The sequence below is a fragment of the Pteronotus mesoamericanus genome, unplaced genomic scaffold, assembly GCF_021234165.1.
Source record: "Pteronotus mesoamericanus isolate MK-2021 breed Mesoamerican mustached bat unplaced genomic scaffold, CSHL_Meso_final scaffold_54, whole genome shotgun sequence".
Lineage (NCBI taxonomy): Eukaryota > Metazoa > Chordata > Mammalia > Chiroptera > Mormoopidae > Pteronotus > Pteronotus mesoamericanus.
This window is the reverse complement of record NW_026555321.1, coordinates 29,689,447-29,713,593: the sequence shown is the minus strand read 5'-3', so window position 1 is coordinate 29,713,593 and position 24,147 is coordinate 29,689,447. Positions and strand designations below refer to the sequence as shown.

Below are 24,147 nucleotides of genomic sequence, written 5' to 3'. Positions count from 1 at the left end.
TGTTTACATTCATTTATGATATCTCTTTTGCCTCCATTATCTGTAACAACTCCTGTTTGTTTGGCATGATATTGACTCTTTTAAAGAGTATGGATCAGTTATTTTGTAAAATGTCCCTTGCTTGATCTGAGTTTGTCAGATATTTCTTCATGATCAGATTCAACTGATGCATTGAGACAGGAATATCACAGGAGCAATGTTGTGTTCCAAAACATAATCTTAAATCCTAAAATCAATCCAATACATTGTTAATTTATTCTTTCAGAGGCAAGAGATTATTGAGTATAATATTAGGAATTATAATAAAAATGAAAAGAGCCACAGAGTGAGAGAAGAGTAGTGAAGTACACATATTAGATATCAAATAAACAGAGGATAATATCAAAAATACATCAACAATTCTGTAAACTACAGCATAGGAAATATAGTCATTAATATTATAATAACTATGTACAGTACCAGCTGGGTACTTAAATACTGGGGGACCATTTTGTAAAGTACATGATTGTCTAACCACTACACTGTATACCTGAAACTAAGGAAAAATAATATTGAATGAAAGCTGTAATTGAAAAATAAAATAAATAAATAAAGAATTCCTACAAATAAATAGAAAAAAGGCAGACAACCCAATAGAGGAAAAAATGGACAAAAGACTTCACCTGGCTATTCCTAAGATAGGAAATTCAAATGGATATTAAATATGTAAAAAAAAAAGTGCCCAACCCCATTAATAAACAGGGAAATGCAAATTAAAATACGAGATAACATTATATGCCTCACATATTGGCCCAAACAAAAAGGCTTTCAATGCCAAGTGTTAGTGAGGTGACAGTGGTACTGGATGCGCCACAGTTTAATTAGTCAACCACCGAAGAAAAAGAGTGTGGCTTTAAACTAGGAAAGCTCGAGATAGGCACACACTCTGATCCATCAATTCCACAAATGCAGAAAAACTCTTGCGCTATGGGGGACATGCACACAATATTCATAGCAACATTGTCATAAGAGCAAAACACTGGAAACAACCAAAATGTCGATCGCTAAGAGAAGGGATAAATAAATTGTGCAGTATTTGCCCAGTAGAATCCTCTACAGCAGAGCTTCTCAAATTGAAGCATGCTTCAGAATCACCTTGGGGGCTTTGTGTCCACACAAAAACTTGTACATGGATATTCATGAGAGCATCATTCATTATAGTAAAAAAGTAGAAACAACCCAACTGTCCATCAGTAGATGAATGGATAAACAAAATGTGATCTATCTACACAATGGACTATTACTCCGCCATTAAAAGGAATAAAATACTGACACATGCTACAACATAGATGAACCATGAAAATAATAAGCAAAAGGAGCCAGACACAAAAGGCCACCTGTTGTGTGCTTTCATTTATATGAAATATTCAAAATAGGCAAATTCATAGAGACAGAAAGTAGATTAGCGGTTGCCAGGGAAAATGGGGAATGATTGCTACGGGGGGTTTCTTTTGGGAGTGGTAAAAATGTCCTATATTAAATTGTGATCATAGTTGCACAACTTTGAATATACTAAAAAAGCATTGAATTTTACACTTTAAATGGATGAATGTATGACATGTAAATTATATCTCAATAGATCTGCTTCAAAATCACACATGCAGATTTTGCGCTCCCCCTGCAGAGTGTCTGATTCAGTGGGTCTGGGGTGGGGCCTAAGCCTTTTCCTTTTTAACAAGTTCCTGGAGGAGGAGGAGGATGGCCGTAGGGCCACACTTAGAGAACCACTGTGGAGCAGTGATCAGATGAGCAAGCTACAGCTATACACAGGTATTCCAAACCATCACTTTGCATTTTGAAAACTTAAAACCTTAAAAGTCCTTTGAATTTGCCTGCTGGGTGCCAGGGCATCCCTGCTTTACTCCCTCTTGACTTACAAAGGCTGAAAATGGCCAGGTAACTGCGGCACAACCTTCTCCCCCTTCTCCTCCCTCGGCCCCTCCGAAGCTGCGGTTCAGTGCTCCCTGCTTGCCCCACACATCTCCCAGCCACTTCGCTCTCGCCTCGCTCCCCTTCCACCCCGGAGGCTTCCTTAGTGGAAGACTCTCCAATATCTCAAGGCTAGTTTCCCTCTTAAACTGCACAGGCATCTTTCTCAGTGCAGTCCCAGGTATGCAGAGGGCCGCTGTCCGTGCCTGCAGGGCCTTTGTTCTGTCCTCTGAGGCCTAGGTTAACTGAGGAGGGATGCGTGAGGGGAGCAAGGTTTAATGAGCACCAAATATGTGCCAGGCACTGTATTAAGTGCCTCTTATTTATTCTCACAGCCGCTATATGAGAAATTTGTGTGGACACAGTGGGTCCTTCTGAAGAGGTGAGAAGTCAGGGGCATAAGAGGAGCGGCAGAAAGCGCAGTGGTCCAGGTGGACAGGACCAGATGGTAAAGGAACCGAAGAGCTGGGTCTTCATCCTGCTGGTGATGAGGATCCAAGGAAGGGAATTTTGAGAGGGGGCATGAAACAGTCAGCTCCGAGTTTGGGGGAGGGCCTTCTAATGACAGGTGGGGACAGACTTGAGGAAACCTGGAGGAGAGGAAAGCAAGGCAGTGAGAAGGAGGGTACTAGTCTGGAGGATATGGGGAGCCCTGAACTGCAACAGGATGGGGATTGGGGCGGGGGGCAGGGAGGCAGGAGACTGGAAAGCAACAGCCTGGCACTGTGCAGAAGCTCTTTAGTTTGATGTAGTCCCATTCATTTATTTTTGTTTTTATATCCCTTGCTGTTGGTGTCAAATCCACAAAAATATCCCTTAGACCAATGTCCAAAAGAACATATTGCCATTCTGTTACATCACTTAGGCTTTTTGGATGCAAGGGACAGAAACAGAAACTCCAACTCAAGCTGGGTAAAAGAAAAAAGGGGTGTCTATTGCCTCGTAAAATAGGACTAGCGTGAGGGGCAGCTTGATCCATAAGTTAGAACATTGTCATCAGGACTTGGTTTCACAACCTCTTTTGGATCCGCTCTACTCCCTGTGTGGACTTTATTTTCAGACTGGTCCTAGAGGTAGCAAGACGGCAGCTGTGGGGCTAAGTTCACAGCCTCACATCAGGAAATACAACAGTGGAGAATATGCTTCTCTCAGAAGCACCAGTGCAATGGTTAATATTATGTGTCAATGTGAGTGGGCCACAGGGAGCTCGGGTATTTGGTTAAACATTATTTTGGGCTTGTCTGTGAGGGTGTTTCTGAATGAGACTAACATTTGAATCAATAATCTAAGCAAAGCGGGTGGCCCTCCTCAGTGTGAGTGGGCCTCAGCCAATCCACTGAAAGCTTGAATAGGACACAAAAGTAGCAATAGGGAGAATTCACTCTCTCTCGGCCTGACTGCCTGAGCTGTACATCAGTTTTCTTCTGCCTTTGGGCTGGAACTTACACCATCAGCTGTCCTGGTTCTCAGGCCTTCAGACTCAAGCTGGAACTACCCCACCAGCTCTCTTGGCTCTCCAGCTTGCCAGACCTCCGCAGTCACATGATCAAATTCCTTATAATAAATCCCTTTATATATCTCCTATTGGTTCTGTTTCTCTGGGGAACCCTGACTAATATACCCAGCAAAGATCTCTGTTTCAGTGGTCTGTTGCAGTGTAACAAAACATTGCAAAGGTTGGTGGCTCAAAACACAACTATTTATTATTTTTCATCATTCTTCAATATGGTCTGAGCTTATTTGGGTGGTTTAACTGCTTCATATGGTGTTTGTCGGGGCTGGGAAGTTCAAGATACTTTTCCACTCACGTGTTTTGGGTGCCTCAGCTGGGATGCTGGGGGCTGTCCAGGACTCTGTCTACCTGGCTTTCCCTAGCTCGGGCTTTCCCACAGCATGGGTGGCTTAGGATAGTCAGATTTCTGACATGGAAGCTGAATTCCAGGAGGAAAAGCAAAAGCTGCCAGGCCTCTTAAACGCTAGGCCTGGGACAGTCAGGTGTCACTTCTGCAACATAACTTTGGTGAAGGCAAGTCACGATTCCATCTGAGATTCAGGGGGCAAGGACATAGACTCCACCCCCTGACGGCAGAAACAGAGCGTGCATACAAGGAGGGGAGAGATGACTGGGGTGCCTCTGGGGAGACTAGTCACCTAGTGATCGTGGGTTCTATTGAGTTATGAGCCTGGATTAAATTAGTTGGTTTACAGACTTATGCCGAGAGACCCAAAAAGGGAAAAGGGAAGAATAGACGTCAAGGGGGTAACTGCTACATACCCGTCTCTGAATCCGTGACTGGAATATGTTGAATGCCCATCAGAACCCACCTCAAGAGCTAGAGGTGGGGTTAACCCTCTCCAAACCCACTGGGTACAGGTTTTGTTTTTTCAAACTTTTAAAAAATTGTGATAAAATACATAACATAAAATTTACCATTTAATCATTTGAAGTATATAATTCAGTGGCATTACTATAAATTCACGATGTCTTATAATCATCACCATTATCCATTTCCAGAACTTTCTCATCACTCCAAACAGAAACTCTATAACCATTAAGCAATAACCTCCACCCCACATTAACTCCAGCCCCTGATAACTTTTTTTATAAAGATTTTATTTATTTATTTTTAGGGAGAGGGGAAGGGAGTGAGAAAGAGAGGAAGAGAAACATGCGAGAGATACATTGATCGGTTGCCTCTCCCCTGCCCCCAGCTGGGGACCTGGCCCACAACTCAGGCATGTGCCCTGACTAGGAATCGAACCAGGCACTTTTCATTTTGCAAGCCGGTGCTCAATCCACTGAGCCACACTAGCGAGGTCTCGATAACTTCCTTTTCTTTCTTTCTTTCTTTTTTTAATTTTTGGGTGACATTGGTTAATAAAATTACATAGGTTTCAGGTGTTCAATTCTATAATACATCATTTATATATTGTATTGTGTATTCACCAACACAATGATAACTTCTATTACATTTTCTATCTCTGTTAATTTGCCTATTCTAGTATCTCATATAAGTGGAATCATACAATATGTGTCTTTTTACAACTTGTTTATTTCACTTAGCATAATGTCCTTAAGGTTCATCCTTGTCATAGTATGTGTCAGAATTTAATTTTTTTATGGCTGAATAATATTCCACTGTATGGTTAGAGCACATTTTGTTTATTCATTCATCCATCAGTCGATGGACACTTGGGCTGTTTCTATGTTTTAGCTATTGTGAATAATGCTGCTGTCAGGCTGTGAAGAACAGAGCCCCAGGTGAAGAGGAAAGGGAAGGAAGGTTGGATAGAAATATTTAGTTTGCCAGGTTGTCTAAGGAAGGTCTGGCAGGTGCCGGGGAGCCCTGTGCCTCCCAGGAATGGGTCTGCTTTATTATCCCTCTTGTGCTAAGTCACCGACTGGGAGCATCACATGGGAAGCATGGCCTCGGTGCAAACACAGAGCGCAGAAGCCCTCGGTCAATAACAATCCCCTGTAGTTGGAGGTCAGTGAAGCTCATTTTCATGCTCCCACAGCCCCCACCAGGCTACCAGAGCAATCTTTCTAAAATTCAATCTCACTATGCTATTCCTCTGCTTAAACACCTTCCATGGCTCCCCAGTGTCTTCAGGCTAAAGTCCCATCTTCTTCTCCCAGCTCTCAAGGTTCTGCTGGAGCAAAGGGGACAATTTACCCTATGTGATTCATTTCTCATTAATCCTCACTCCTGTGTGCAACTTATATGCCTCAGCCACACTGAATTGACTACCTGTTGCTCCCTTGACATGTATCCTCCTCTTTCCTTCCTCCATGCCTTTGTCTATGCTGTGCTCTCTACCTGGAAAGCCTGCCCCTACATCTCCCTAGTCAAAGCCTAGCTCAATGTCAAGTGCTTTCCCCAGCTTCCCAGGGTCAGTCAGCAGCATAGTCTGGCTCTATCTCTGGCCCAGGATAAGATACTCTGGATTAGACAGTGGATTCCTGGGGCCGTGTCAGGAGAACAGGACAAATAACAACCACAGCCTTCTCAGGCTTCTTGCCTTTCCTCCCACCTTAAGCTGGCTTTGTATGGCCTCAAAATACTGTCAGACCTCTGTCCAATCTCCACTGTGACTGAAGCAGAAATCCAGGGCACAGAGTCCAGAGAATTCAGAGATAGAAGCCCCACCTCCACTCCCATCTAAGCCCTTTCCACCTCCCTCCTCTACTTCGCAACCCTGCCTTCCTGGGCTGAAGATTCAACACTATTTTTAGAGCACATGTTGGCCTGGGACTCCTGGAATCCAGCTTGATGTCTGAGATGTAACCTGACCCTGGGCTGGCACTGGCCTTGAGCTCTAGCTGGGCAGGGGAGCCACAACAGGGCTCAAAGGCAGTGCTGGGGCCAGGGCCCCGTGGGGAGACAGACCTTCTGCTGAGATCTCGAGAGTGTGGGGTTTCTCCCAGGACACAGGAGGCTTCTACAACATGACCCACCTAAACTCCTTCTTTGACAACTGGGGCCCAGAGGGTCCAAGGTTACCAGCAGCGGAACTGGCATTGAATTCATGTTTCCACAATGCAGTCAGGCTGCCAAAAATTGGAAAGTGGAATAGAAGAGATTGTGGCCTTACTTTCTTTTTTCAAATTTAGTTACTTAGTTAGTTAGTTAGTTAGTTAGTCCTGGCTTTCTCTCCCATTCTCTGTATTTCCTTCAACTCCTATCTCCAACTTAACACAACAGAGAGCCCCCAATGTACGCTGTAAGCTGATGGCCTGCAGGCCAGATCCAGTTTTGTTGGGCCACAAATAATTTGAATTTATTTTTACGATTGTGGTAAAATACATATAACATAGAATAGGCCATCTTAACTTTTTTTAAGCATCCAGTTCAATGATATTAAGTACTTCCACATTGTTGTAAAATCATCAACACCATTCATCTTCAGAACTTTTTTGTCTTTCCCAATTAAAATTTTGTACCCATTAAACATGAACTGTCCATCCCCTTCTCCCCCCAAGTCCCTGGCAACCACCATTCTATTTTCTGTCTCTAGGAATCTGACTACTCCAGGGACATCATATAGTATTTGTCCTTTTATGACTGGCTTATTATACTTAGCTTAATGTCCTTCAGGTTCCTCCATGTAGTAGCATGTGTCAAAATTTTCTTTCTTTTTAAGGTGGAATACTATTCAATTGTGTGTACAGACAACATTGTGTTTATTTGTTCATTCATTGATGGACATTTGGGTTGCTTTCACATTTTGGTTATTGTGATCATGTTGCTATGAACCCAGGTGTGCAAACATTTCTTTGAGTTCCTGCTTTCAATTCTTTTGAGTCTATATCCAGAGGTTGACTTGCTAGATCATATGGTAATCCTATTTTTAATTTATTGAGGAACAACTATACCGTTTTCCATAGCAGATCTTGAATTTTTAAAAAATTAGTTGCCAACATTAAAAAAAAAATCTAGGTTTCATACTTCTCTTGAGAAATTAAAGGTGCACCCCTAGCACCAGCCTCATAGGGCCCCACTCCGAGATGCCGGCACCCACAGGCAGAAGTTAGAAGTCAGAACCTCCTCCTCCGAAGTCAGGGTCCCGGCTCTGGAGGTCCCTCTGCTTGGTTCTAACTGCTTTCCTTTGTCCCCCGAGCCCTAGGCAGTAACTACTTCCCTCCGTGAGGCTCTGTGATACCTCAGTGGTCCCCCGTTGCCTTTTCAGTCCTCCTGTACCTAACACATCCCGTATATTAGATCTTTCTGTTAAAATACCTGATGTGGCTGTTTTCCTGGCCGGCCTCTGGCTGGTACCACACAGATGGTGCTCCTGCCTGGCAATGCTGGATAGCAGCTGCTCTCTTTGGTCAGATGTGAGTTCTTCTGGTCACCTTGTCCCCAGTCCCCATGATTCTGTATCTGGCTGCTTTTGCCTGCCTGACTGTAAGGTATCTGATGTGTGCCCCTGCTCTAACCAAGTAACTCTTGCTTACTGAGTATCTACTATATGCCAGAGGCTGTATATAAGACTTGCTATAATTTTCTCATGTAACCCTCTCCAGAGCACTGTGAGGTGGGCACTGCTGTGATGCCTGCTATACAAATGAGGAAACTGAGGCTGGGAGGGGGGAAGCTAACCACACTGTCCTAAGTCAGCAAGTTCATATTTTTTTTATTTTCATATTCATTTTAGAGAGAGAGGAAAGGAGAGAGAAACATTGATCTACTGTTCCACCCACCTATGCACTCATTGGTTGACCCCTATATGGGCCCCAGCAGGGGATCAAACCCACAACTTGGTGCATCGGGACGCCAAGCCAACCAACTAAGCTAACCGGCCAGGGCCCGCGTGTTCATACTTCTGTCAAGAACCTTTGTATTCTATGTATACGTTTGATAAATATCTGATCTGTGCACTCCAGGCTCCCTTTAGAAGAAAATAATTTATACACAGTCACTTGAAATCAAAATCTCAGAAACTAACATTTCCAGTCTTAGTTTTCTCCTCCGTAAAATGGGGATCATGACAGATACTACCTCCCAGGGTTTCGATGAGGGTTAAATGACACGATGTGTGCAGAGTGCTTAGCTTCACACCCAGCATGTGCGAAGTACTGGACAAATGTTAGCAATTGACATTATTACCTAAATATAGAAGGATTATATGTAAAGCATGAAATACATAACAGCTGGAAATGGTGCTCATGGAGAGTAAGTAGTAATGGAAAAATGCTTATTCTATGTGAAAGAAAAAAGGATCCAAGATAAAAATAAATGAACTCACACACTAAAAAGACTCACAGAAAACAGCCAAAATATTATCTGTGGTTGATTTAGGGTGTTGAGATTTGGGGCATTTTTTTTTCTAATAAATACATAAAAGGTGCGATCCCATCAGCATTCCCATTAGCTTCTTCACAGAAGTTGACAATTGGATCCTAAAACTTGTATGAAAATGCAAGGGACCCAGAGCAGCCAAAACAATCTTGAAGAAGAGGAACACAACAGGAGGACTGTGCCGCAGGCAGGGACGCCAGGGCGAAACCCAGAGCCCAGCATCGGGCCCTCACAGCCGGGACTAACAAGAACATTCTCTGCTGGTAGGTGATTAGTCTTCTGAAAGAATGCCCCAAGCTTCTCCAGAAACGAGAGAATGTAAATTCTCTAGCCTCATTGTCTCCAAAAGACAATTTTTTCACCAGACCATAGTAATTTAACGGAAAAGGGCATACAGTTAGATTTTCATAAAGCTTAGTTTATTAATTTCAAACCCCATTTTGTTTCTGATGATCATTTTCCTGCTTTTTTCTTTTTGATGCAAAATTGTCCCTCCTTTTGTAAAATGATGCTGATAGCTGATGTTTCTCGTTATTTTTATTGTCCTCAATGGGCAATGCAAAGAGCTGGCAGCCCTCTCTTTCTCAATTTAAAAAAAAATTCTATAACTGAGAATCCCAGACTCTGGGAATCACTGGGAAAAACTTGCAGCTCTGACACTTATTTCCTGTGAGAACTTGAGCAAGTTATGAAATCTCTCTGGGTTTCTGTTTTTTCCATCTGCCAAATGGGGATGATTCAGACATCTCAAGGCCGCTGTGAGAATTAAACCAGATTATGTATGCGACTGTCCTTGGATCATCATAACCACTTGAAAAGTGTCCTCCAGTGCCTATGAGCTCCCTGAAGGCTCCCACTTTTGTCTTCTGCAAGTTGGAGAGTTCTTGTTTCTTCAGTCATTCTTCACATTTCCACTCTAGTCTCTTCTGTGTGTTCTCAGTTTGTCACTGCTTTTCTTAATCTATGAGTCTAGAACTAAATGCATGCTTCTGGTGTGGCCTGGCAGTGTAAGGTAGGACCACCACACCTCCAATCTAGACTCTGTACCTCCATTCATTCAACCAAAATTTACAATAGACTTTGTTTTGTGCCCTTATCTCATTTCTATGGTATTTGCTGAGCTGAGGGTATCAAAAAGCATCCAGATCTTTTTCATAAAAAATGTTTGCAAAACCCTGTCTCCCATGCCAGATCTGTGCAGCTGAAGTCTTGGACCTAAAATGAGAAGCTTTACTTTATATTTATTCCCTTTTATACTTTACTCAATAGGACTAGGTGCCCTCCCTCATAAATGAAGTCGAAGAAGATCCCAAATGTGTTTTTACACTCAAAAAACCTGAAGAAATATTTCACTGACCCTTTTCAGTCCAAGGAAGAAAAAGTTTATTTGAATCTTGGTCAGAGCCCAGGCAGGGCTGCAGGGCTGGCCCTAGGTGACGGAGCCCAGGTACTGTGGCTTTAGTCCCCCATCTCTCACCCACAACAGGTTCACCCAGGGGACCCAACAATGGTGGTTCCCTGTCTCAGGGCAGTGGACTATCTGTCTGTCCTGGGACGGCTCTGGGGGAACCGAGAGAACACAGAATAGCCTGGTGACTTGAGAGAAACCAGGAGATCAGATGGATTATAGCTTGCAGGGCCCAGGGGTCTCCAACTGCCTCCTGAGAGCAGCGATGTCCCAGAGTCTTCCTGCTGATCCAGGTGCCATGAAGGGCTCAGTTCCCGCGCCCTCCCTCTGCCTTCCATCCTGACAGCTGGAATGCATGCCAAGGCTGCCCAAATGATACCTCTGCCAGGGCTGGTGCCAATGTTCGGACCGCATGGAACGAAAAGTGCTCTCCTTATTGCTCTAGCCTGGCCTGTCTGCGTGTCTCTCAGAACGTCACTCTGTGCTCAGGGATGCCGTTGGAGTCACACCGGGGTCTGTCTTGGCGGCTCTCCTGGCACTGGCCTCAATCAGTCTTCCTGAACCTGGGAAGGAAAAGCGCACAGGATGGCATGGGACTCTGAAGCAGCCAGGCCTCATTCCCACCATCACCGCAGATGCCTTAATACCCCTCACAGCTGGAATAATGGAGTCACCCCAGAAGCCACGGGTCTCAATAATCCACAGCCGTTGCAACTAATTTCCCCTACATGAATTAAATGGCTTAAAGGGGATGGAAATCTTCAGCCCAGAGACACACAGCTTTTCAGTTTTGAGACTGAATGATAGCCAGAGAGCTGCTAGTTATAAAATAGGATCTCCTTTGACTCAGCCCAGCCCCTCTAGCTGTGTGACCCTGGGCAAGCCACTCCACCTCTCTGAACCTCAGTTTCATCAGACAAGTGCCAGACAAGTAACCCCTGTTCCCCCTGCCCAGGGCCCCCAGTTGCTGTCAGGCCAATAAAATCATGAGGAAGACAGAATTTGGGAAAATGTGAAGTTCTGTGACAGAACACCCAGATTCCCTTCCCTTTTCTACAGTGTTTCACACTTGGGGACTTTTGCATCCATTCCTCAGATGGTTTTTGCAAGCACCCTTGTGTAGTAGGTGTTATTACACCCATTTTTCAATTGAGAAAACTGAGGCTAAAAGAGGCTCCAGGGCTCCATAGCTGGTAAATTGGAAGAGGCAGTACTTGAACCTAGGCCTGAACTTGAGGCTCTGAGCTCTTTCCTATATGCTAAGCCTTGTTAGCAACAGGGGACCCTGGTCAGGAGAGAGAAAGTGAACTTAGGAAGAAAGTAAAAGTTACCTATCAGCCTGAACTTCTGAAAGAGGGGGATGAAGCCGTGCAGGACGCTGTGGATCCGGTACACTGCCCAGACAAGAAGAGAAAGGTGGCTGAGCTTTGTGCCTCCTCCAGGGACCTGGGGTCAGACCTCCTCCCACCCACCCTTGGACACAGGCTTAACCCACACAAACAAGTTTCTAATGGTGGAGTTTCAGGCAGCAGGTTAAGCTTAGATAATAGTACTAGAGTTATTAAAAACAACAACCATGAACAGCAATAACAGTGCCAGGAAATGGAGAATGCAGCGCCCAACCCCATTAACTAACTTGTTTTCAATGTCTGCCTAATCCTGTTTGTTTGCCACTTTCAACTGTTTTTGTTGCATTTTTACAGAGCTGCCCATTTTTTTCCACAGAGTTTTGCTAACGACCTCGCACTGACCTTGAAAGTGGTCAGGAAGAAAACATGAGCATAAGGAAATCTTGAAAAAGTGTTTAGGTTGTGGCTTTCTGGCCCTTGGCAAGCGTCTGTGGCTGATTCAGCCACCACCCTGAGAGTCTGGGTCGGGGGCGGGGGGCAGGGGGCCCTTACCCAGACCGAAGTAGATGCCAATGGTCTCCAGGGAGGCAAAGGTGAGAAGGCCAACTCCAAGGGACATGAACCAGTCTGCAAGGGCAGCCAGGGAGAGCGTGGTTACCATGCAGGTCTGGGCTCCCATCCCCTATCCCCTGTTTCCACAGCCCCCAACTCACCTGCGTAATAGTGATAACACACCAGCAAGGCGCCAATTGCAAAGCAAAGGAGGACAAAGTGGAAAAACTCATCTGTAAAGGCAGAGAAGGTGGGGGATTTACTATTTGCTTCTTTCTCTGTCCTTTTTAATTACTAAAAATATTCCTGTCTCTGCTGAAACGTAGCTCTTATTCAGAGATGCTTCTCCTGACCAGCTCCACTAAATAGCACCCCAAACCCCACCCTTTCCAGCCTTTATCTCACTTTATTATTTTTCTAGCACTTATCACCACTCAACGGGTTATATTTTCATTTCTGTGTTTATTCTCTGTTCCCCTCAGTAGGATGGTGGGTGGAGATTTTGCCTGTCGACTAAAAGCAGTGCCAGGCATGTAGAACTGCCAATACTTTATTTGTGGAATGAATGTTAAATACAGTTGTAAAAAAAAAATGCAAACATGTAAAGTTTACAAGTTTCACATTGCCTCATTTTCCCTCCCTAATCCCACTCTTTAAAATTGAGTGGTGATTGGCAAAACCTTTCCAGGCACATGTATGTACATGCACATTTTTAAAAAGATTTTATTTATTTACTTTTAGAGAAAGGGGAAGGGAGGGAGAGAAACATTGATGTGAGAAACATTGATCAGTTGCCTCTTGTACGCATCCCAACCCGCCACCCAGGCCTGTGCCCTGACTGGGAATCAACCTGGTGACCTTTTGCTTTGCGGGGCACTGCCCGCCCAACTGAGTCACACCGGTCAGGGCTGTACTTGCATATTTTTAAAAACAAAAACAAAAGCAGAACCAATTTGTATACCCGCTGCTGTATAATTTGCTTTTTTCCTCTTGTTGGTAGATCAGGGCCATCTTTCCATCTCAGAGCATATATAGATCTGCCTTGTTCGTTTTGAAGGCTGTATAGAGTTCCATAGTATAAAATTACCCTAGTTTATTTAACTAATCCCCCACTGATGAATTTATTAATGCCAGATGTTTGCTATTATCACCAGTGTATCAAACATCACTACACACAAACCTCTGCATTTTGTGGGCCCAATGCCCAGAAGTGGAATTGCAGGCTTGGAATGTTCTCTTTTTTTGTTGTTTCTTTTTAACATTTTTTTATTGTTCCAATACATTTGTCTCCGTTTCCCCACCACCACTCTCCCGTGCCCCACCCACCCACACCTCCCCTGCTCAATCCTTGCCCAGGAATGTTCTGAACAGAATGCAGTTAACAGAGGTAGAGAGAGGAGCTGAGAGGCAGGGCTCGTGCCTTGGACTGGAATTCTAGGGTTGTCTGTGAAAGAGGCCCCCCCTGTATTTTGCAAAGCACTGTAGTAATCAGGGGAGAAATCACAGGGCTTCCACCCACTCAAGATGTAAACAAAGATCTCAAGAAAAGAGAAAGACAAAGAAAACAGAGAAGACAATTCAGAGATGGTTTCCAGGAATGACACAGGCTTCCTGAGTGGGTGTTGTGGCTGCTAGAACTGTGTCTTAGTTTAGTCCAGTTCAACCACTGATGTGCTGAGAAGCTTTGGACAAGTGTCCTGACCTCTCTGAGCTTCATTGTTCTTAACGATACATTGTGGAAAGAAACCTCTATGCCTCTGGGAGGATGGAAGGGGGTCTTGACTGGAAAAGTGCTTTGTAAATGGTAAATCGTAGTGTGGCCCTTCATATCACTGCTGGCAAGGGGCATTTTGAAAGCAAATGAATGGAAAGGGAGAAGGGTATTTCTGGTTTTGTTTTGTTTTTCCCTGGGGGAAAATTAAAATGAGTATTTCTAGGACATTCCTGGCTCTGAAATCAGTTTACTCTTTAGGGGAAAAGAAGTACGTTATACAGAAACGAACTTAAGGTTTAAGAAAGCGTTGGGCTTAGATCTCGAAGCATTAAATGTGAAAGCATAGAGCTTTAGCTTGAAGTATCAAATGTGAAAACCTGGGGTGAGGTGGATTATAGAAATATTTTCTCCCCTCTTCCTCACCCAATCTTTCAGGAACACAAAATGAGTTCTTAACAGAGAAGTTCATCCTGAATCTTACTTTTAGTTTTCTTAAGAATATTTAGAAAATATCCCTGGCTGGTGTGGCTCAGTGGATTGAGTGCTGGCCTGTGAACCAAAGGGTCGCTTGTTTGATTCCCAGTCATAGCACATGCCTGGGTTGTGGGCCAGGTCTCTGGTTGGGGTATCTCACACATCCATGTTTCTCTCCCTCTCTTTTTCCCTCCTTTCCCCTCTAAAAATAAAGGAAATCTTTTTTTTAAAAAAAGGATTTTTCTTTAAACAGATTCTATTTTTTTCCTTAAATCAATTTACATTAAAAAGAAAATTTATGTTCTGACAGTAAATGGAAAACTAGGATTTCCCTGTTTTAATGAAAAGTTCTCAGTTGCCAAGATATGGAAGCAGTCCAAGTGTCCATCAGTAGATGAGTGAATAAAACAACTATGGGACATTTACACAGTGGAATACTACTCTGCCATAAAAAAAAGAAGAAAATTGTACCCTTTGCAACAGTATGGATGGACCTGGAGAACATTAAGGTAAGTAAAATAAGCCAGTAAGCCAGTCAGAGAAAGACAAATACCATATGATTTCACTCATATGTGGAACCTAATGAACTAACTGAACTAACAAGCAAAAGAGACAGACTCATAGATAGAGAGCAGGATATCAGCTAAGTAGGGGGAAGGTGGGGGTGGAGAGATTGAGGAAAAAGGAAAAAGGACTCATGGACATGGACAACAGTGTGATGTTTGTGGGAGCGAGGAGGTATAAGGGAACTCAATGGTAATGGAAAAAATACAATAAAAAACAGTTCTCATCACATACACACATGAAATTCTGTTACTGAATAGTGATGGATGTTAACTAGACTTATTGTAGTGGTCACATCACAATGTATACAAATATTGAATCATGTACATTTGAAACTAATATAATGTTGTATGTCAATTATATCTCAACTTAAGAAATAAACACCTAAATTTCATTCAGAAAGTCAGGGGCATCTTAAAATTAGACATATACTTAATTTTACTTAAGATACTTAATTATTACCAAATATTATTGAAGTTCTGCTCCTCTAAAGAAAATAGCAAAACAACAGTATTTTTCATTTATAAAAACTATAGTTATTATTTCATCAAAAATGTTAAAATAAGCATAAGGTAAATGGTAATACTTTATTTTGTAGAACAGTAGTTCTTTGAACAGACAGTTCAAAATGCCCCAATTGCCAGATTTTGCTGATTGTACAACACACACACACACACACGACATGCAAAGCAAGATGATGTAGTTTTAGCTAGAAGTCTCTGCACACAGGGAGAGACTCCTCTCTGTGTCTGAAGGACAATGTACAAGGGTCAGGGATGCATTAAAGGCATGGAGTCCCCGAACCATGACCATGTTCTAAGAGAGAGAGTGGAAAAGAGGCTCACCTTCTTACTTTGGGGTATAATGCCATGTCCTGAAGCAACTCAGATATGGTTTGTACTTTGGGAATCTCAGTTTCAGTCTGAAAAGGCTTGTTTTTCTAGCCCAGGAAAATTAAACAGCATGCCCTGGTCATCTCGCTGGACGGAGGCAGAGTGGGGAAGCGGGGTGGACCCAGGTCTCCACTCCCTGAAGGTGGGCTTTTGCAACAACTCAAAATGTTTCTAGAACAACTGCCATTTATTTAATCAAAAATCACTGTCTCCCCACCCTTATCCTCCTCCATGAAGCCCCCAGCTTCCAGGCCTGGCGTGTAGGAGTTCTCTCTGATTCTCATCACCCCTTCACTAGTCCAGTCTAGTCTAACCTCAGGGCTTCCCCAGATTGGCCGTTGCCAGTGTCTCTTCCAGGCCATAAGGCCTGGAAGGCACTTATCGTCCTAGTGACTCCATGTACAGCAGAAAGAGCTTACGACCAGGGTTCAAGCTCAGGTGATGGCACTCTCTAGTTGTAAGAACCACTCCCAATCCTTGCGCCTCAGTTTCCATATCTGCAAAATGGAAAACATTGTACCACCTTCTCAAGGTGATTTGAAGCTACAGGGCAGGGATGGACTATGACTGCTGTTGTTCTAGGCCACTAGCTGACTTTCTACCTGTAGAAATCTGGACCAGACATGTGGAAGCCGCTTTGGAACATCAGTTTCCTTACCGTCTTTCTTTATATTCAGTCTTCTTAACTGAGAGGCCTCCATTTCTCCTTAAGAACAAGAAATTGGTGTTTAACTTTGACACAGGATCACAGGTGGGATTTTTTTTCTTCCCTGCTTCACTGAGAATGGACTTCCTGCATTCTTTTTCCCGAGTCAGAGAACATTCCCTGCAGGACCCATCAGGGCAAAGCTGTAACAGTGGGGATGGCTGTCCTTGGGACCCTCCTTGGCCTCCCCTCCCTCCACAGGCCTGAGCCTGCGTTCTGTTCCATTTCCCCTGAGCTTGGAGGTCCCCTTCATGAATCGCAGTGACACTGCTGGGACTGGCCCACCCTCCTAGGACGGTTGTGACCCCTCCCAATCCCCTGGAAGTCAGGCTGCCTCCTGCTCTCCTCTTGGAGCTTGAGTGCTTACCACTTGCTGGGTCTGAGCCTCTCCTTCGGAGTCCTGAAAATTAGAAAAACAGCATTAGTGTCCAGGCCAGCTTAGGTCCTTCACAGCTGCCTCCACCTTGCAGGGGAGGCCATAGGTGACCTGTGAAAATGCTCCCGTCAAATTGTCCAGCCCCCAGGACCTCTTTCTGTCTGTCCACTGCTGGCTATAATCTCTTTGCCTCTTTCCTGGACCCTATTTCTAATCTCCACTGGCTCTCTGCCTCATGCCACAGCCAGCCCTGCCTGCCTGCTGAGCCCAGGTCGAAACCCCAGGCTCCCAAGTGTACTCAGAGTACCTGTCTGACAGTCATGGACCCTGATAACAGCTGGCTCTCTGGGAGGAAAAACGATGCCCAGACCTCATCCAACACCAGCACGGACAGACCTCTCCCCAGACTAGGCACTCACCTGATTCTCCAGAGGGCACCACCTCCCCAGGGTCACCTGCGCAGAAGGAAAATCAGTGGTCATATACCCATTATCTCCTGGGTGAGGAGAAGTTATACTTCAAAGAAGGTAGACCTCAGTCAGAGATTTCCATTTGCTTTGAGTGGGCGGGGTGGGGACTGGAACAAGCAGGAGGGTTCCTAATTCCATCTAAGGGGGCAGTCGCCACCCACCAGCCACTAAAACCGCTGTAGGAATGCCTGCCCGGTGTTACTGGTCTTCTAATTTCCAAGAAGCCAGAAATCCAGGTTTTTACATAAACTTCGGAGAGGGGCAAAGGAGGAGAAGGAGAGGGAGAGAAACATCAGTGTGTGAGAAATACATGGATTGGTGGCCTCTCGCAAGCCCCCTACGGGGGACCTGCCCGCAACTCAGGCATGTCCCTGACCGGGAATCAAACCGGCGACCTTACGGTCTGCAGGCCGGCACTCTGGCCACTGAACCACACCAGCTAGGGCTAAACTTCTTGATTATAAATAGGGTTGGCAACTCTTTGCATTTTAACAAATCGGTTTGCTAGACGTAACATTATTTTATATGTTACTATGTAAGGAAAACCACTGCCAATTATCATTAGAAGTTGCCAGTGATTTTATAATGCACTCTAATTTCAGATGTGTCCAAATGTGAAAAAGTGTTAGTTGTAGAATTGATGAAATGTATTAATAATAGTTTTTAAAAACACTCTGTGAGCCAGATAAGACACACCTGCCCACACATGGGTCTCCAGTTTACAGCCTGTGCCTGTTCATGACTACATAGATCCGGATGATGACGCCTAGCCCCAAGGCCCGAGCCCCAGCAGGCCCTGAGCTCCTGGGACCCACTCTGGGTTCTACATGGGAGCCCCAGCCCCCTAAACCTGAATGTCAAGCCCCTTGTCTGGGTGAGTTGAACCCCGAGTTGCAGCCTCACCATCAATCTGGTCTGGGGTGCGTTCCTACCCCATTCACCCTCTGGTTCTTGGTGCTTATTCTAGTTTCTGGTGAACTGTCTCCTAGCCCATCACCTTCTTCCCCTCAAGGGCAGTCAGGGCTCCTTATAACCACACCCATTGCCGCCACCGCCACCACCACCGCCACCACCTGGAGCCGCCACTCCTGTGTACTTTCTGTCTTTTAGAGCAGCCCCAGGACTCAAACGTCAGAGGGCGCATTTGGCACGTGGCAATAAACACTCAGCATGCTCAACTGTCCATTAGGGTTAATATACAAATGGACACACCATCTGCGAGTGACTAAAGAGTGACCAGCACCAAGGATACAGAGAATATACCAAGAATGTAATGAAATGAGACTCCAATAGTGTAATTTACTAAGGACCGCCAATGCCTTGGGGTGGGGGTGAGGGGATAAAATAATTCACAAATATGTGACAATATCTACATTATCTATAGCAAATATGAATTACTTTTATAAGAAAAAATATTTTAAAACATATGTAAACATCAGTTTCTCTCATTTCACACCCAGTGAAACATTTCTTTCATACTTGAGGAGTTAAAAACATTTTCTAAACAAAATAATACTTGTTTTTGTAACAAAAAGAAAGAAAAGAAAAAAAATCAGAAAATTCAAATAAGCAAATAAACAGCATAAAGATTACCCACAGTGCTACCACCCCGAAGCAGCCATTGATAATATCTTGATGCAGAACATCAAATTGTTTCATTTACATTTCTTCGAATATATACATAAGTATTTCCTGATTTGGTGGAGGGGCCTTATGAAGAGTTAGGAGACTAAGTAGATTATGGAAATATTGGATTAAACAAAGTTAAACAGGTTTTCTTATTTGGCCATGTGCACTAGTCAGGCTTTTTTGCAAACTTGGGCATTCCTATGAATTCTCCCATGTTATTAGAGCACTACGAAGTAAAGGGTCATAATATTTAGATCTTACTGTAATAATCACAATGCTTGGAGACAGTTATTCCATAATATGAGTTTTGTAGTGATCAGACCCTTAATTTTCTCTTATAGGCTTAAACAGTCCAATATTCCAAGAGAGTGAGTACTGATCATATTTCATTTTGCTGATTGGGAAGCCGAGGGCCAGAAAAGTTAGGGAACTGGTCAAGTCACAATTACAGTTCAGAAGAGAACCTGGGACAATTTCATCACCATGATGCAAAATGCTTACCCCATCCCCACCTGCCCACAGATTGTAACTACTCACTTTGTCTCATTTCCTATATCTGCCCACAATTTTTCAGCTCATGAAACACACGTATGGTCTTGTTTCTGCCCAACAAACCCCTGGCCCCTCATGCCCTTTGCCTAATTCTGTTTTCTCCAAAGTCACTGGACAATCAATTACCTCCATAGAGCTGAAGCTCATTCTTCAAAAGGTCAGGCTCCCCATGCTCAGCACCTGGTGGAGACAAACCCCATTAGTCAGCTCTCCCCAGGAGCTGCATGCCAGGGCAGCTTCCCTCTCACGCCTGCCTGAAGCTGTAAGAAGTCACAGTTCTTGTGCTGGGGGTAAGCTGGGTGGTCTTCAGGAGGCAAGACAGTCTTGCAAGTGCTTTCCCTTTACCCTGCCAGACTCCTCTGCCCTCAGCACCCCTAGCGGTGACTGTGTTCATTTTACTAAGAACGAATTGGGGTCTGAGAGGATCTAGGCCTCGTTCAAAGTCAATAATAACAGCTGTTATTTACTGAGCATTTGCTATGTACCAACAATGTATGAAGTGCTTTAATATTTCATTTGATCATCATGGAAATCCAATGAAGGTGATATTAGTCCCTCTCCCTCCCCCATTTTACAGGTAAGGAAACTGAAGCTCACAAAGTTAAGTTATTTTCTGAAGTTCACATACCCAATATGTGACAGTCCAGATTCAAACCCAAGTCTGTCACCAAAGCCTGCGATCATAGTTATTTTTATCTCCAGAGAAGGAACCCACTGCTCAACTCCAGCTTCATGGGCAGCATTTATCAAACACCTCATGTGCGCCAGGATATGTACTAGGCATTAAGCCAGGCTCTTTTCTTCCCATGATCCACTGGGGCTGAAATTTACCTTTTATTTTTTCCAAAAACTTTCTTCATATTGTTAAAAATAAAACATTCTCATTGCAAAATATTTATAGTATAAGATAGTTCAAAACAGAGAAAATAAAAATCACCTGTAATTTAATTATCCAGAGATAACCATCATTAACATTTTGATATTTTTTTCCTTCCGGTCTTGTTTATAGCCATGTATGTGTGAGTTTTTACAAAGTATATAGGATATCAAACTGATTGTATGATTTGACATCTTTCTTTTTTCACTTCAGAGGGATATGAAGAACAGAGCTCTAACCAGGACAGGGTGTAGCATCAATGACCTATTTTCCAGTTGTCAGACATTAGGTTGTTTCCCATTGTTGTCCTATTATAAACAGTGCTGTGAGGAACATCTTCACAAAGACATGCTCAGTCCCAGAGAGAAACTCAACAGTGAGCTGAATGGGCAAAGAAGAAATGCTGAGGCCTATTGCCTACCGGGTGAGTCGTCCCCATGGGGGTGTCCATGCCCCTGGCTCTGCCGACGTCTTCTGATTCCCCTGTGGTGCTGGTCCTCATCACTGCTCCCTGCAGGGAACAAACACAAGCTGTAGGAGAACCTCAGCCTGGAAACGAACCTGGAATACACTTGTTCTGTTGTTAGTTCTCAGAAGTGAGCTTTTGTGAGGAGTGCGGTCAGGTGGAAATATACTAATAATGTGTTCAGTGGTTATCTCTGGGTGAGAGAGCAAAGGATGGTTCTTTTTCTTCTTTCTGCTTCTTTGTATGTTCATCACCATGTTCATCCATATTGCATATTTTGTGCAATATGTCTATGATTAATCTTTCACAATAGAAAATTTTAATTAAAAAATAATAGGATACATTAAGAACAAAAAGGTGTAGGGAGAGCAGTGCCAAGTACTGGGCTATGAGGGTCCTGCATGTGGAAGAAGACTCGGGGCTGCAGCAAGACACCGGCCCTGAGGTCACCATCTGAGCCTGAAGAATGCACATGGCCTGAGTTCCAGCAACAAGCCGGTCATTGTGGATCAGACACCCGGGTCCTGAATATCAGTCTGTTTCTATGCTCTTACGTGTGTTTTCCTGTTGCTTTCTCTTAGTGTTCAGTTTTGCTAACTATAGCCAATCCCACGTGTGCTGTGGAGACAAGAGGGAAATGCTTTATGGCAACACTTAGGGGACAACATTAGTGTGGAAGCAGCACCCCCTAAGGGTCAACCAGAATCAGAAGACAGCATGTTCCCTCCCACCAGGGAGGAGAAACAAAGGGACAGAGTCCCCTGCAAAAGTCCCCTTGCACCTGGAGGTCCTTCTTCTGGAGCTCAACCTCACAGTGGGTGGGTCTGTATACTTCTTAATAAGGACGGTGGTTTCCTTTGCCTGTGAGGACACCGGCTACCCACAAACCCACTGGACCCACAAACCACTCTCTCTCTTCTGTCTGCTGAAATAAGCATGGATTTTTGTGGCGTTGAGTCTCAGTCTCATCATTTACAACTTGAGGACATAATGCTAGGGAGCCAGGGCTTTGCAAGCATGTTAAAAAATTTAGCCTAAGATTGCTTTCATCAAATAAAATCTCAAACCCAGGCCCAATATGTACAACAGATCAGGAGCTCTGTTTGAAGAGAAGTTACGCTCCCCGGTCCCAGAAAGACCTCCAGGGAATCTCAGGTTGGTTACTGAACCCTCTTACAGCAGGTCAATTAACCTCTGTGCCTCAGTTTCCTCACATGTAAAATGGTCATAATAGTAGTAGCTTCCTCAATGGGTTGCTATGAGAATTAATTGAGTATAGTCCTCTGAACAATAACTGGCACATAGTAAGTCTTCAATACATGCTGGCTATGATGTTGCTGCTGCTGCTGCTGTGGCTGCTGCTATAAACTCAGCCTTACATTTTGAATCAAAAGAATAAAAGTGAAAGAATACTCTGTTGTTTATTACAGAATAATGTGGAAATTTGTAATCAAGACCCAAGTAGAGATGTTCATTTCCTCTAAAGTGCTGGTAGGGAAACAATACTTAGGGCATGATTTGTATGAAAAATTTAAAAAGCAAAACTTTTGAGCAAGGGTGCTCATAAGTGTGATAAACTGGTGGTAAAGTGGGGGTGGATCTTAACAATAACAGTTCTTTTTTTGAGTTTGTACTATGTGCTAGATGCTAACACTTTACTCATGCTCTCCCCTCAAGAATCCTATGAGGTGACAACTTTTGTTACCATTCCCATTTTAGAGATTGGGACCTCAAGGCATACAAGGTTAAGCAACTTATCCAAGGACACGTGGCTAGTTAGTGGCAAAGGAAGGACTTGAAGCCAGGCGGGCTGCTTGAATGGACAGATGTACTGACTCTGGAATCAGAGCACATTAAGAAACCTAAATGTTACTTTAGGTGAGATGCAGCCCCTCGAGGGGTTATTCGGGAGGCATGAGGAATAGCTGCAAAGGTACTACAGAATAACAGGGCAAAATGTGGAGAAGACAGCAAAAAATTTTAAACTATGGACTAAATTGGCTATACAATTAGTTACAACTGTGTACACATTATGTGTACTGATAGGTGGGCCCTGGAAGGCAATGTGAAAAAATAGAACGGAAGTATAAGGTGGGAGATTATGGGGAATGATTTTCCCATGTAAAGGCTTTCCTAAATAATATAAAATTATATATATGTATATTTAAATCTTTGCTATACCTGAGGCAGAGGAGGACGATGAGGAGGAGGAGGAGGAGGAAGAAGAGGAGGAGGAGGAAGAGGAAGATTTGTCTCTCTTATGTTGTTTTGGAGAAAAGAGTCCGGCCTCCCCGTCTTGCCTGTGGAAATCTGTCTCTCCACCTGGGAGGAACACATAGGCAACGATGAGTGTTTCCCGCCCTTCCCACCCCAGAGACCACCGAGGCCTCCTTAGGGATCTGTCTGGACTTGGGGAGCGAGGAGGGGGTGGTTTCTCCAGGATAGTCTTTCCAAAACCCTAGGGCCAATGGAAGATGCAGAAGACCCCAGCTCTAGGCAGGCCCAAGGCATAAAATTCCCTCTCAGGAGCCCAGAGAGGGGCTTCTAAGGCCCCCATCCTGCCCTAAGACTACTAGACTGTATAAGTAGTTGCCAACTTAGAATTCTCGGTAAATTTCAGGGCAGCTGAGATCAGATTAAGGCCTACATCTTCCTATTTCCTATTATGGCACCATCAGGTCCCTTCTTACGTTCTGCAGACCCTCCCTAGTGCCAGCTCAAGCCCGCAGAGACTCTCAGAGATTTGTGGAGCAACTGAGGGCCACAGCAGAAAGCACTAGAGGACAGACCAGACCAAGTACATATGTATGTGTGTGCATGTGTGTAAAATCACTTCTCTAGAGGATTTAGCTGCAACTTGAGCCATTGTGCCAGATGAGCTAAGCAGGGTCTTCTTCAGTACTACCCGCTGCTGGACTCCACCTCCCACGTGGCTTTGCCCAGAGGGTCAGAGGAGGTAAACATACGGTCTGTATCTTCTGTATCTCCGTGAACTCGACTGTGGTCTTGAGCCTGGGTGGAGGATCCTGAAGTCTCCATGGCCTTCTCTGGAGGAATAACAATAACAAGTAATTAATATTACAAGTAACTAATAATCAATAACAAACAGTTAATATCCTTAATATATAAAAAGAGCTTGGCACACAAATCAGAAAAGGAAAAACACCAAATTTAAAAAGGTGTAAGAAGAACAACTTACCAAAAAAAGAAACATACAATTAGGGAAATTTGAATAATTATCCTTTGACAATATATGAACTTACTTTTAAAGTAAACTTTAGTTTTTAGAGAAGTTTTAGGTTCACAGTAAAACTGAGTGGAAGGTACAAAGATTTCCCGTATACCT

At 43.9% G+C, this 24,147-nt stretch overlaps 1 protein-coding gene across 1 annotated transcript; it reads right to left on the bottom strand.

The window, feature by feature from the left end:
- Positions 1-10,653: 10,653 nt before the first annotated feature.
- TMEM40 (transmembrane protein 40) lies at positions 10,654-23,840 on the bottom strand. Its single transcript, XM_054595271.1, has 11 exons — positions 23,768-23,840; positions 22,983-23,123; positions 20,757-20,846; positions 19,585-19,638; positions 17,227-17,262; positions 16,799-16,831; positions 16,384-16,431; positions 12,242-12,313; positions 12,081-12,155; positions 11,511-11,573; positions 10,654-10,742 (listed from the first exon to the last, which is right to left on the bottom strand). Exons 1-11 carry the CDS (start codon positions 23,838-23,840, stop codon positions 10,654-10,656), a joined length of 774 nt encoding a protein of 257 aa, XP_054451246.1.
- Between the last annotated feature and the right edge of the window lie 307 nt (positions 23,841-24,147).